The sequence below is a fragment of the Pipistrellus hanaki genome (genome assembly GCF_964339955.1).
Source record: "Pipistrellus hanaki genome assembly, chromosome: 1".
Classification (NCBI taxonomy): Eukaryota; Metazoa; Chordata; class Mammalia; order Chiroptera; family Vespertilionidae; genus Pipistrellus; species Pipistrellus hanaki.
Window position 1 is genome coordinate 117,405,412 of NC_140503.1, and position 14,441 is coordinate 117,419,852.

At 36.5% G+C, this 14,441-nt stretch overlaps 1 protein-coding gene across 1 annotated transcript in view; it reads right to left on the reverse strand.

Moving 5' to 3' along the window:
* Positions 1 to 14,441, reverse strand: part of YME1L1 (YME1 like 1 ATPase) — a 73,520-nt gene that overhangs the window by 24,719 nt on the left and 34,360 nt on the right. The window contains exons 5-8 of the mRNA XM_084868638.1: positions 6,226 to 6,335; positions 4,715 to 4,865; positions 4,249 to 4,332; positions 1,104 to 1,186 (exon numbers count right to left, since the gene is read on the reverse strand). Coding sequence (XP_084724764.1) covers positions 1,104 to 1,186; positions 4,249 to 4,332; positions 4,715 to 4,865; positions 6,226 to 6,335 — 428 coding nt within the window. The remainder of the gene's footprint in view (positions 1 to 1,103; positions 1,187 to 4,248; positions 4,333 to 4,714; positions 4,866 to 6,225; positions 6,336 to 14,441) is intronic.

Below are 14,441 nucleotides of genomic sequence, written 5' to 3' on the forward strand. Positions count from 1 at the left end.
TAGAGCCTGCAGACTGAAAGGTCCCAGATTTGATTCTAGTCAAGGGCATGTACCTTGGTTGCAAGAGGCAGCTGATCGATGTTTCTCTCTAATCGATGTTCCTAACTTTCTATCCCTCTCTCTTCCTCTCTGTAAAAAAATCAATAAAGTATATTAAGAAAAAAGAAAGAAAAGAAGGAAGGAAGGAAGAAAGGAAGGAAAAATATATGCATCCCTATGTTCATAGCAGCACAATTCACCATAGCTAAGATTTGGAAACAGCCTAAGTGCCCAGCAGCAGATGAGTGGATTAGAAAACTGTGGTACATCTATGCAGTGGAATACTATGCTGCTGTAAAAAAGAAGAAACTTTTACCATTTGCAACAGGATGGCCTAACCACTATACTGTACCTGAAACTAGTACAAAATAATACTGAATATAAGCTGTCATTTGAAAAATAAAATAATAAAATTGTGACCTTTATCCCAGAACTCCCTATCCTCTTTACACCTTCCTCTATTTCCCACCATAATCCTTTATCACTTAACATCTATTAGTTCCTTATATGTTATATATTCTTGTCCAATTCCTGTTGGAATTAAAACTCCAAGAGAGCAGATATTTTTTTCAGATCTTCTATCCCAGTACATAAAACAGGGACTGGCACTTAAAAGACACTGTTAATTATTTGTCAAACCAATAGTTTAATTAATTGCCTATGAACTAGCAGTGAACCCTTCTATTCATTCAAGGATTAGATCTATGCACTCCAAGCTTCTAATGATGGCTTGGTCTTTCTGGTAACCAGCCCTCATCCTAAAGCTATCCAGTAGCTCACCAACAGACACCTCATTAAAACAGACGAGGGTCCTAATCATCCAAGAAATTGCAAGGGATTTAGAAGCTCTGTGTCAGGAATAGTGCTCAAAGGCCAAATGGTTGAACAAAAGATGCTTCCAGTTCTCTCATCACATAGGAAATTATGAATGTTTTAGGAGCTCTGCTCCAGGTACTGGGGACAGAGACCAATAATTGTATTTTCTATTATTCACACCTTTAGAATTAAATATTGACCTTATACAGTTAATGTTTAAAGAGGTGAAAGTAAACTTTTTAACTTACTCCTTTAACATGCTCAAAGGTGACATTTTTCATCTGGACAGGATCTACTGCAGAATCAAGACCTGTTGTCGTCCGGAAGCGGACTAAAGGAAACAAAATGTTTATATATTTGACAGATTCATATAATTCCAACCGCCTTATTTTTTCAGAAGCAAGAAAGCAAAGCCCAGACAAATTATATATCTAACTTAACATACATTAAATTAGAATGAGGAGTAAACACTAGGTTTTCGGGATTTCTGGACCATATTCAAGGAATAAATGACTCACATTAAAATTACATCATTTTAGCCGAAACCAGTTTGGCTCAGTGGATAGAGTGTCAGCCTGTGGACTGAAAGGTCCCGGATTCGATTCCAGTCAAGGACATGTACTTTGGTTGTTAGCACATCCCCAGTAGGGGGTGTGCAGAAGGCAGCTGTTCGATGTTACTTTCTCATCAATGTTTCTAACTATCTCTCTCCCTTCCTCTCTGTAAAAAATCAATATATTTTTTTAAAAATATTACATCATTGTACTTTCCAATTAAAACTAAGGATTATATTCCTCTTCTCCTTGTAATAGCCAATGACAGAAATCTTAAACCAATGGCTCTCCACTCCAGTCTGCATAAACATCACTCGGAGTATGTGTTAATGCAGGTTCTCAGGCCATGGCACAGAACTTCTGGTTTGTAGATTTAGGAAAAGGGCACCATAGAATTTGCATTTTTAACAATCATCTTATCATGATACAACCAGTTATCATGACACAACCAGTCAAAGATCTACACTTTGAAATATTTTGCCTTAACCTAGCATGCAAATCTAGGCATTTTTAAAAAGAAGTGAAGCTTAACACTTGCACGTTTTAAACAGCCTTCTTCCTCTGACAACTGTTATTATATGCTGTTAGATGATTCATCAATAATGATATCACTAAGAATAAGAAAGGTAGTAAAATCCCTAGCTATTATAGTTTGGCTCAGTAGATAGAGCATCAGCCTGCAGACTAAAGGGTCCTGAGTTCGATTCTAATCAAGGGCACATGCCCAGGGTTGCAGGCTCAATCACCAGTAGGAGGCATGCAGGAGGCAGCCAATCAATGATTTTCTCTCATCACTGATGTTTCTATCTCTCCCTCCCTCTCTGAAATCAGTAAAAATATATTTTTTAAAAGGATAGTAAAAGTTTGGTAGAATAGTAAAATATCTGGGATCAACTATGGAGAACAAACAAATCAACTAGTTAACAAAAAGCTTTCTTAAACCTCTCCCCCTTGGGTAAACTTCAAAACTATACAGATATGAATGAGTAAACTAAGCAATTTCTAATTTCCTCAGAATAAGTCACAAATACTGTCTTTAGGATACTGAATATAAAAGCCAAAACTGAGCAGGCAAAAACATAGGATTAACAAGAAATACTTAGCAAATCAAGAACATACAAGTCAGGAGAGCAGGTTTAAAATAGTAACTCTAGAATACACATAATTAGTTTAGCCCACTAAACTATTTTTTAAAGACTTCTATAGATGGATTTAATAAATTTGCAGCAGAAACAGTTGGACCTAATAAAAAATTAGAGTAATTATCCAAAGGCAGTGCATTTCATACTATAATATGTTTTGCTTAATGTAAGTCATTAATTTAAAAAAAAAAAAAAAAAAAAGCGAGTGCCCGGATAGCTCAGTCAGTAGAGCATGAGACTCTTAAAAAAAAGAAAAAAGAAGAAGAATCAGTGGTAATGCCATCCCTCCCTCTAACAACCCACTAATATCACCTTATCATTCTATAGTGCAGGGGTCCTCAAACTTTTTAAAGTGGGGGCCAGATCACGGTCCCTCAGAGAGCTGGAGGGCCGGACTATATGAACTACTAATTCCTACTGTAACACCTCGCTGCGCTCACTGCCCAAAAAACCTGGCGTGCAGGATCAGACTCCTCTGCGGGCCGCATGTGGCCCGCGGGCCGTAGTTTGAAGACCCCTGCTATAGTGGGTTTTTCAAAAACTATTCATGTATATGTTTTTTTTATTAATTTCAGAGAGGAAGGGAGAGGGAGAGGGAGAGGGGGAGAGGAAGAGGAAGAGAGAGAGAGAGAGAGAGAGAGAGAGAGAGAGAGAGAGAGAGAGCGCGCGCGCGCGCGAGCCCGCAACCCAGGCTTGTGACCTGACCGGGAATCGAACCGTGACCTCCTGGTTCATAGGTTAACATTCAATCACTGAGCCACACCAGCCGGACACTGCTTCTTTTTTTAAAACAGAAGGAAGCATGAGACGGTGAATCTAGATGTAAAAGTGATTTCTGGTTGTTAAAAACTTTGTCTCAGGTTTCATGTCACGCAAAAATTTTAAAAATAAAAATATCTCAGGCTACATGCAAGTTCTAGGATGAAGTCCTGATCCAAATCAACTGATGTTCTTAATAATATATCAGTTTTTTTCTCTCAAGGTAATCAGGAAGAAAGTAAAAATAGTAGTTGAAAAAGCAATTAAAACCACTTAAACCTCATATTATTACTTCATTTTAGATTGGGAAACAGAAATTATAGGACACATTTAATTTTATATAAAGTAATTTTTAATTCATTCAATTTATTAATTTATTTTTTAAAAAACGGTATCATTTTGTACTGCTATTATAAAATTCTCCTAAATAGTTTCTTAACTTAATAATTAGACAGGTATAGCCCTGGCCAGGTGGCTCAAGTTGGTTGGAGTGTCATCCCATACACCAAAAAGTTTAGGGTTTGATTCCCAGTAAGTGTACATATCTAGGTTACAGGTTCAATCCCTGGTAGAGGTGTGTAGGAGGCAACTAATCAATGTCCGTTCTCTCCCCCCCACCTCCCGGCTTCTTCTTCTCTTAAAAAAAAATCAATAGTGAACCTCTGTGAGGATTCAAATCTAGGAAACCAACCACTATCACTACTAGAAGTTGAAATAACATTTTCACTGTAACACAATCCTTGGAACTTTCACAAAACATTATTTTCTCAAAATGCTCAAAACTTGAACATGTACAGTGCCTAAAGAAACTTTTCTTGTAATCCACAAATCAATGTAAAGTTTTCTTTAAGTCTTCAATATTGAATAGACTATGAAAAAAATGAGTATGTGAAATATTTTTAAGATTAATTAGTCAGATAAATAAAAAGAAACTTTACCAGATAAAAATGGGTTTTTTAAAAGTCCATAAATGCCAAATAGCAGCAGAACAAATAGAATCAGACGAGTTCGTCTTAGAGAATCTGGAGAAGAAAGAAAAACCCGTAAATCCAACTATATCAATGAGAAATGACAGCTCGATAAGATGCAAACATTAAGTTAATGATGGTAATCATATTTCATCACAAACAATTTTGGGACCAGGTGTTCTTTTGCATAATTGCCATAATTCCCTTTTAACACCCTGCTATCAAAAACTTAATAAAGCCTTGACTTTGGTTTCCCAGTTGAGAAAGGGAAATTATCAGCAGATATTTCCATTTCTGCACAACTTCAGTTATAAACATAATACAATATAACCAATTAAAAATTTGATTAGTATAAAAGTTATTCATAATCACTTGAAGATAGAACTTTGACTTCCTTTCATACACTCTCTTCAAACATGAATGTCAAATTTCTTACCATTGGTTTTTTGTGTTAGTGCTTGAGCTTTCAGAAAACCCTCTGCAAAACCAGTTTTAAATGCATCTTGGTGAGCTTCAGGTATGTTTTTTGTTTTCATGAGTTTGTCCAAAGTCTCAACATCTGATCCCCTGTCCCGCAAAAGAAATCCCTAAATACACAAGCAATTCAATAGTATTAACTGTAAAAGGTAGTAACACTCATCAGAAATACTCTGACCACTCACACACTCAAAAATTTATTGAAATTTTAGAATTTTTTAATTTTATTGTTAGTGTGACAAATTTTATAAAAACACAATAATAAAATACTTATTCAATAGCTAGGAAACTAACAGTGGGTCCTATACCTATGTCAATCAAGAAACTCTCTGTAAGAACAGTATACTTAAAAAAGGTTGACTTAGGGTTCCAATAGCTTGATGTTCAAACACCTTTGATGAATAAACAATTATCTGAATACTTTCCATCTATTGGGGAGAGATATATAAAGTTTTGACATTATATTAGAAGTACTATGTATAATGGTAAACTAAATGCTACCTAAGGAAGTCAAGAAAGGCCTTTCAGAGAATGGAATACCTTAACCACAGAGAACAAACAGCACAATCTAAAAAAGCATGAAACAACAGTCTTTAGAGCTGAAGAACTACAAAATTATGTGACAGGACTTTAAAAAGCCAAAAGAGGAGGAAGGTAGGGGTACAAAGGGGATTACACATTGAGAGATGAGAACAAAAAAATGTAAGCAGAAGAAAAAAACAATAACATGCCTTGTGTATCATGGGAAGTGACAGTAAAGCAGAAAAATACAATTATGACATTTATTACATTTTTGATGCACTGGTGGGTGGCAGCCTAGAGGCTAAACTGAAAGTAGGAAAACTAAAGGCATGTAGACTACCTGATTGCCTGTAACCATTTCTTGCCTAGATTACTGTAATAGTCTATATGCAACAGAACTGGGAAGGGATAAAAAAGAGACTTAAGAGGCTGGGTTGGATCAACATGATTTTAGTGATCAACAGGATTTAGTGATTAATGGATGTGGGAGATAAAAGATGGACACATCAAAGTTTATCAGCAGGCTACTATCGTGTTTCCCCGAAAATAAGACATCCTCCGAAAATAAGACCTAGCGCATGGAAAGATAAGACATCCCCTGAAAATAAGACCTAGCGCGACTTTGGGAGAAAAAATTAATATAAGACACTGTCTTATTTTCGGGGAAATAGGGTAGCTTGAGTGGATGCTACTCATAAGCAGGTATAGGTTGGGTGGGAGAAAAAAACAGAGTGAGATGTCTAATAGGCCAGTAGAGAGATAAGTTTGACACCCAGAAGAGTTGTAGTTAGGATTACACAGGATAGTCATCCATCCTTTATCATAAGTAGAAAAACTTAGAAAATTAATAAGCCCACAAAAGAAATAAGCCCACAAATGAAGGTTCTCATTTTAATAACTTAAAAATTATTACTATTTCAAACAAACAAACAAAAATGGTCTAATTACCTTCACAAATGATGGTGCTATATACTGTGTTTCTGCTAATCTTTCAGAGGTGGACTGTAGACGTCGTGTTCTTGATTTTAACGTTTTAAAACTCCGAGACTGTATGAAAACTGAATGAGACATATCACATTTACTTTTCATCGTACATTTTGGATAAGAAGAAAATTATGCCTAAGATTCAAAATGCTGACACCATACCTGTATATCCTAGATCTTCATCTTATTTTTTACCAGTTCTTTCCCTGACACTTCAACACACTTGTCATTAAAATGGACTGATCTATGTAATAGACTTCACTTTTATTTTGGTAATTTAAAAATGTAAAAAACAAAACATAGATGCATATCAAATAAAAATCAGTGTCTCCTAATTCCTCAAATCCCACTCCTACTTCCTATAAGTAACCAGTGTTGCTTAACAATTCGATGACTACACTTCTATGTGTTTAAACATTTTCTTTCTATAAAAATAGTACATAACTTTCTGCCACTGTTTTCTTTCACTTAATATATCATGGACATTTTCAAAATAAGTCAGACAGTACATTCAGTTTAATGGCTGTTTATAGTTTTCCGATTTTTTATCTGGGTAAAGCAATTTATTGAACCATTTCTCTACTTCAGACATTAGCTGCTTCCTATTTTTTAAAAATATATCTTTATTGATTTCAGAGAGGAAGGGAGAGGGAGAGAGAATAGAAACATCAATGATAAGAGAGAATCACTGATGGGCTGCCTCCCGCACACGCCGTACTGGGGATTAAGCCCACAATTCCTAGACTGGAATCAAACCCTTCTGTCTGAAGGGTGATGCTCTCTATCTACTGAGCAAACCAGTTAGGGCGCTTCCTATTTTTTATTGCTAAAAATAATGCTGCATTAAAATTCTTGTGCCTATTCTATTTCAGTACGTGTAAATTCCTAAAAGTAAAACTATAAGATTTACATGGCTTAACACTTAATTGGCCCCTAGAAAGTTATTATCAATTTATACACCCACCAATAAATACGATTTATCCTTTTCTCCACAGCCTTTGTAATAAAAATCGTGTTAATTTATATAAATCTGATGGGCATAAGGTAGTATTTTGTTTTAATTTGCATCTTGGAATAGAAGTGAGAGTAAATCTTGAAAACAATTTCTTTATTATTGTTATTTCTTTAGTAAATTAATTACTCATGCATGACCTGTGCACATATTTTCATTTGTAGAATATGGAAGTCATGTATACTAACCTTCAGTTATATTTATTTCAAACATTTATTTTAAAATCTTTGTCTCTTAATTGATACAGTAACATAAAATTAAGGTAGCCCTATCTTTTAATCTATAGTTTTGTGCATTGTACCTTTTTGAAAATATATTTTTATTGATTTCAAAGAGGAAGGTAAAAGGAGAGACACATAGAAACATGAATAATGAGATAGAATCATTGGTTGGCTGCCTCCTGCACACCCCCCACAGAGGATCAAGCCCAAAACCTGGACATGTGCCCTGTCTGAGAATTGAACCATGACCTCCTGGTCACAGGTCAATGCTTAAGTCACTGAGCCATGCCAGCAGAGCTTCTGTATTGTGCTTTATCATAAGTAGGAAAATGGAGAAAATTAATAAGCCCACAAAAGAAATCAGATAATGAAGAGTCTCACTTTAATATCTTGAATATTACTGCTCTTTCAAACACCCAAACTATGATTTTAAAGTTAGTCTACTGACTTCATCTAATGCTTTTTTTTTTGTCAGACCTTTACCTACCTGGAACTTTTGTTTTAATATAAGAAAAGAATCAGATTCTGTTCTGTTTCTTTACATCCAAGTTTAAAATCAACTTCTTAATTTTCATAACAAGTCTTTAATAGAATTGTACTGAATTGATAAATTTAGGTGTGAATTGATATTGTTATAATACGAAGTCCTTCTATAAAGGATTATGGTATTTTTCTTTGTATTTTACTCAGCTCTTCCTTTACTTCTTTCAGTGAAGTTTTCTATGCAGACACACACACACACACACACACACACACACGCACGCACGCGTGCGTGTGTATACATTATGTTGCATGTTTCTTGTCAGGATAAAATACTCATGGGTTTTGGGAAAAAAAAAAAACAACTGTAAATAAACCCTATTGCTAACAAAAAAAAAACTATTGATTTTTTATGCATTTATCTTACCTGGTACTTATGTAATGAACTCTTACTACTTGAGCAGTCTTTCGGTTGATTTTTTTTTTTCTTTAAATATATTTTATTGATTTTTTACAGAGAGGAGGGAGAGCTGGAGAGAGAGAAAGCTAGAAACATCGATGAGAAAGAAACACTGACCAACTGCCTCCTGCACACCCCCCACCGGGGATGCACCCGCAACCAATGTACATGTCCTTGACCAGAATCGAACCTGGGACCTTTCAGTCCGCAGACCGATGCTCTATCCACTGAGCCAAACCGGTTTCGCCTCAGTTGATTTTCTTGAATATCCTGATAAACAAGCATCTCACCTAGAATTATAATTCTGCCCCCCCACCCCCTATTTTTAATCCTCACCCGAGGATATTTTTCCATTTTTTCAGAGAGAGGGAAAGACAGAGAGAAATATTAATGTGAGAGAAATGCATCAATTGGTTGCCTCCTGCATGCACCATGACCAGGACCTGGGCCACGGAGAAGCCTGTAACCGAGGTACATGCCCTTGATCAGAATCAAACCTGGGACCCTGTGCTCTGCAGGCAGATGTTTTATCCACTGAGCCAAAGCAGCTAGTACCCTCTTCTTTTAGCTTATATATAATTCCCTTCTTTTTCTTTTTATCAGAACCTCCAAATTAACACTGCACAAACACAGGAAGATACACACCTTGTTCCTAATATTAATGAGATCCAATACCTATCCTTAAGAAAATAAAAATTTTATTCTAACTTTCTAAGAATCTTTAGGAAGCACAATTAAAATATATCACACAGCTTTTTTCTTTTTTTTCATACACTGAAATAACATTGCTTTTCTCTCTTTTACTCCTTAAGCATAATTTTTAGCACACTGTAAACTTGCTTCTTCAGAATTTAGGGTTTCTGTATATATATATTATTAAGCTAAATCGATCCTTTGTATTTTTTGTTGCTAATATTTTGGTGTCATTCATCTCATAAATTAAACAGGGAAACCTATTTTATCTTTCCCTTATTAATAAAGCAGTTTTAAATACCAAGAGACTGCTAATCCTGGGAAACAGAATGTAACCATAAAGCCATCCGAGCCTAGTGCTTTGGGGCAAAGGAATTATATTTAAAAACTATACCTTTCCATTTTTATGGTATTGTCTTATCTCTTATTGTGTCAATTTTGCTAATTTATAGCTTGAATAATTATGTTCAAACACATTTTTATTTAAAATATAAAATTATAGCTGAAACCGGTTTGGCTCAATGGATAGAGCGTCAGCTTGGGGACTGAAGGGTCCCGGGTTCGATTCCGGTCAAGGGCATGTACCTTGGTTGAGGGCATATCCCCAGTAGGGGGTGTGCAAGAGGCAGCTGATCGATAACTCTCTATCTCTCTCCTTTCCTCTCTGTACAAAATCAATAAAATATATCTTTTTAAAAATAAATAAATAAATAAATAAAATAAAATATAAAATTATACACAGTATCTTGTAATTTTTAAATTTTTTATTATATAAATTTCAGGTGCACATTATAATTTGACTTCTGTACATGCTATAAAATTATCAGCCCCAAAAACCTAGTTATTATCCATCACCATACAATTGAACTCCTTCACCATTTTTTGCCTACTCCCAACTTCCTTCCTATATGGTAACCACTGATCTCTCTGTAGCTATGAGTTTTTGCACTGTTTGTTTTTTAAGATTCCACAGGAGTGAAATCATAAGGTATTTGTGTTTCTCTTTCTGAACATTCTTATCTTACCTAATAATAGAAAAGAATGTAAACTGCCGAAACCAGTTTGGCTTGGTGGATAGAGCGTCAACCTGCGGACTGAAAGGTCCCAGGTTTGATTCTAGTCAAGGGCATTTATCTTGGTTGCGGCACATCCCCAGTAGGAGGTGAGCAGGAGGCAGATGATCGATGTTTCTCTCTCATCTAAGTTTCTAACTCTCTATCCCTCTCCCTTCCTCTCCGTAAAAAAATCAATAAAATATATATTTTTTAAAAATACACAAAAAAAAAAGAAAGAAAGAAAGAAAGAAAGAAAGAAAGAAAGAAAAGAAAGAAAAGAAAAAGAAAAAGAAAAACACGTAACCTGACCTGACCGTACCTCCACTATGCCACCAGATAATCAGGAGACGAATGCAAATTAACCCAACAAATGTGGCGGTTAATTTGCATACACAGAGTGATGGGGAAGTGGGGTGGATGCTTGCATTGTCCTCACCATACCTAGGCGTTCTGCCCCACCCCTGGTCTCTGAGGGCCACTGGGCAGCATGGGAAGGCAGGGCTGGAGCGAAAAGAGGCTGCTCCGGGGCCTGAGCGGAAAAGGGCTGGGCAGAGTGGAAAGTAGCCAGGGAAAGGAAAATCCATTCTAGCACGAATCTTAGTGCATCGGGCTTCTAGTAATATAATCTTCACTAGATGCCGGTGCATGAAATTCATGCACAGGAGGGGGGGGGGTCTTCTCAGCCCAGCCTGTGCCATCTCACAGTCCGGGAGCCCTCAAGAGGTGTCCAATTAACACAGAGGCAGGCTTCAGGATGAGCAGCGCTGCCCCTGTGGGAGCATACTGACCACCAAGGGGCAGCTCCTGTGTTGAGCATCTGACCCCTGGTGGTCAGTGCATGTACTGCAACTAGTTGTTTTGCTATCGGGTTGATTTGCATATTAGCCTTCTATTATATAGAATTTATTATATAGGATTATCTGTGGCAGGTCCCACTTTTCAGTTCTAATACTGTTTGTATTTCCTTGCTGTCTCTGAATCAGATTGTCTGTTCTATTTTCTTAATTTCTTTCAAAGTAAATTTGTTCTTGGTTCCTTCATTCGGTTGGTCGGTCATTCATTCATTGATTGTTAAATTTTATTCAAGGAAAGGTATTTTCCATTGATTTTTAGAGAGAATGGAAGGGAGGAGGAGGAGGAGGAGGAGGAGGAGGAGAGAGAGAGAGAGAGAGAGAGAGAGAGAGAGAGAGAGAGAGAGAGAAACATTGATGTGAAAGAGACACATCGATTGGTTGCCGACCAGGGTCAAGAATCAAACCCAGGACCCTTCAGTCTATGGGTAGGCCAACACTCTAACCACTGAGCAAAATTAGCTAGGGCTGTTCTTTATATAATTAAGTAAAATGTTTTTGCTGTTATATTCACTAAATTTAATCCATATTAATTTCTCACATTTAAAAAATTCTCAAAATGACTGTTAATTCATTTCCCATCCTCATTTCCTAATAAATTATACAATGCTCTCTATATCAGTATGTCACCATCCCAAACATTTTGATATGCAGATTTTCATTATGGTTCATTACTAATTGTCGTTTCAGTTTTGATTTTGATATATTTCTTCAGTAACAAGACACTCAGAAAAGTATCTTTAAATTTCCACATATTTAGGTTATTTTTTAACTATGATTTCAGTTTTGTTGTACGATCAGAGACTCTGACCTCTGTGTTATAAATGTTTTGAAAATTAAGATATACTTCATACCCTAATACATGGTCAGCTTTGGTCTCCATGAATATTTCAAAATATATCATTCTTTAGTATATTTCTGTCTTCTGCATTAACAATTTCTTCAGAAGATTATTGGTCTTCAAAGGATTACTACTCAACTTCATGCCTCTCTTTCATGCTGCAAGCTTTCCTCAAATATGTCTTAGAGTCTTACTAATTCACTGACAGGTTTTTTCAAACCTAACAAGTTGGTAGGTAACTGTATTTAGACTATAAAACATAGACTTATGGTGAATAGCAGGATGCGTTTAGTGTATGATTCAAGTCCAAAAGTAATCTGGAGTTCTACTATTTTGTTTCTCCCTTTGAATCAGAGTTGAAACCAGAATTCTTCAGAGACAAACTCTTCTCAACATACAAATACACACACACACACACACACACACACACACACACACACACAAGCCCCACAGGCCCGTATTGCAAAGGTGTTTCTTGCTAATTGTAGCCTACAATTTAAAAGCTATATCTGCTCTGTGATTGGCCCATTTCTCGATATCTTTCAACTGTTTACTATATCAATCATCCCATAGCCCAGTATAATTTATTTGAACTTTAGGGGTTTTACTAAATTCCACTGGAAATAGTACAGACCTCTTATATCAATCTAAGTTCCATAACGGTAGATAGCATCTATCATTTTAATTTATCACTGTGACCTAAAACCCATCACTAGTGCCTGATATAATGTTATCATATGATAATGAATAAATGCATATTTGATTTTGCTAGCAATTTGATGCCATCTACTTTATAAACTACTAGAGGCCCAAAGCACAAAATTCATGCAAGGGACTCAGCCCTTGTAGCCCCAGTTTTGTCTGGAAGGTCGTTGGGCACCTGGTCTAATTAGCATATTATGCTTTTATTATTATAGACTAGAGGCCACATGCACGAAATCTGTGCACGGTGGGAGACTCCCTCAGCCCGGCCTGTACTCTCTCCAAACTGGGACCCTTCAGGGGATGTCTGACTGCTGGTTCAACACATTATGCAAAGGAACTTGGCCTTGGCAGCATGGCGGTACCTAACAGCATTCAATGTCTTCAGTAATGTCTGGTAGTTTTTCTGAGTTCAAAGTCAAACCAAATAGATCAATCAACACTGCTTCTGACATCCTTCAGTAACTGTGTAAAGCTATTTAAGAAGACTTTTGTGCCCTCCCCAAAAATCACCTGTAAAGGAATATTAGCATAAATAAAAATGCAAAATTAGATCAACCTTATACCCTGTTTCCCTGAAAATAAGACAGTGTCTTATATTAATTTTTGCTCCCAAAGATGCGCTAGGTCTTATTTTCAGGGGATGTCTTATTTTTCCATGAAGAAGAATATGGTACACATTTATTGTTAAATGAAAACAAAGGAAATTTATTACCTGTATACGGTACGGTAATACGGTAGTTGTCAACACAAACCAGACAAAATGTGAATACTACAGTATCAAGAATTTACTCATTTATTCAATGACAATCATGTCATCATCTTCTGGAACATCATCATAACAATCCAATTCCTGAATTTCCTGGTGAATTTCTTGTGACTCCATTTCTTTCAGAATCAGTGGACCAAATCTCTCATGTTTAGCAATAGCATTCTGAGACAGAGCCTAGGGGGGGGCCTTATTTTGGGGGGATGCCTTATATTTCACTCAGAAGGAAACCTGTAAGTAGGTCTTATTTTCGGAGGATGTCTTATTTTCAGGGAAACGCGGTAGTTACAACAAAAATATATGGTTGGTGAAAAAAAAAAGAAAAAAACAAGAATAACATCGATCTAAAAATGTGACCAAAGTTGTAACTCTAAACACCTCCCAGAAAAGTCAGAAAATTATCATGAGAATCATGACAATTAAATCAAAGCTATATCTTAATTCATTTCCCAAAAGGATATCTACATCTTTCCAGAAAGACAACAGTTCCTCTGTTTTTATTTTCACATAGTGAATTTTAAATAGGAATTTACCTGTCGACTTAGACAAAGTCCTGCTTTTTAACTATATGGTATCAATTTAAGTGTTATATCATTAATTCTGCCATGTTAGGTCAGATCCCTTCATAAGAAATACAGGGCCTTTACATTCAGTATATTAAACAGAGCTGCCATTTAAAAATCCCATTTTTAAGAAATAAAAGCCGAAATGGCCTATACATTTCTTCCAGGGTTTACACAATACTCCAGGCATGGCAATTACCACAAAGTGACTGGAATTTGTGTGAGACTTGCTTGCTGCCTGCTCCCTACTCCTTCCTGTCCACGGACCTTCTCCTCAGCCCATCCTCGCACCTAGGCGTGCAATCAGTCTTTGAGGACTCACTTCCCTGACCTCCTGCCCTAGGTTTCCTCTCACCACCACTCCTAACATCCACTCCCTACTGTACAGAACTCCCGCTCGAGTGCATCAAGCCACTTTTGAAAATATTAAGAGAAGAACTGGTTGACTATGAAATTCCACAAAAATGAATCTGTCACTGGCAGGTCCAAGTGGTCCCGTGCTAGGCTCCCGGACACTATCTCCACCTGCCCAG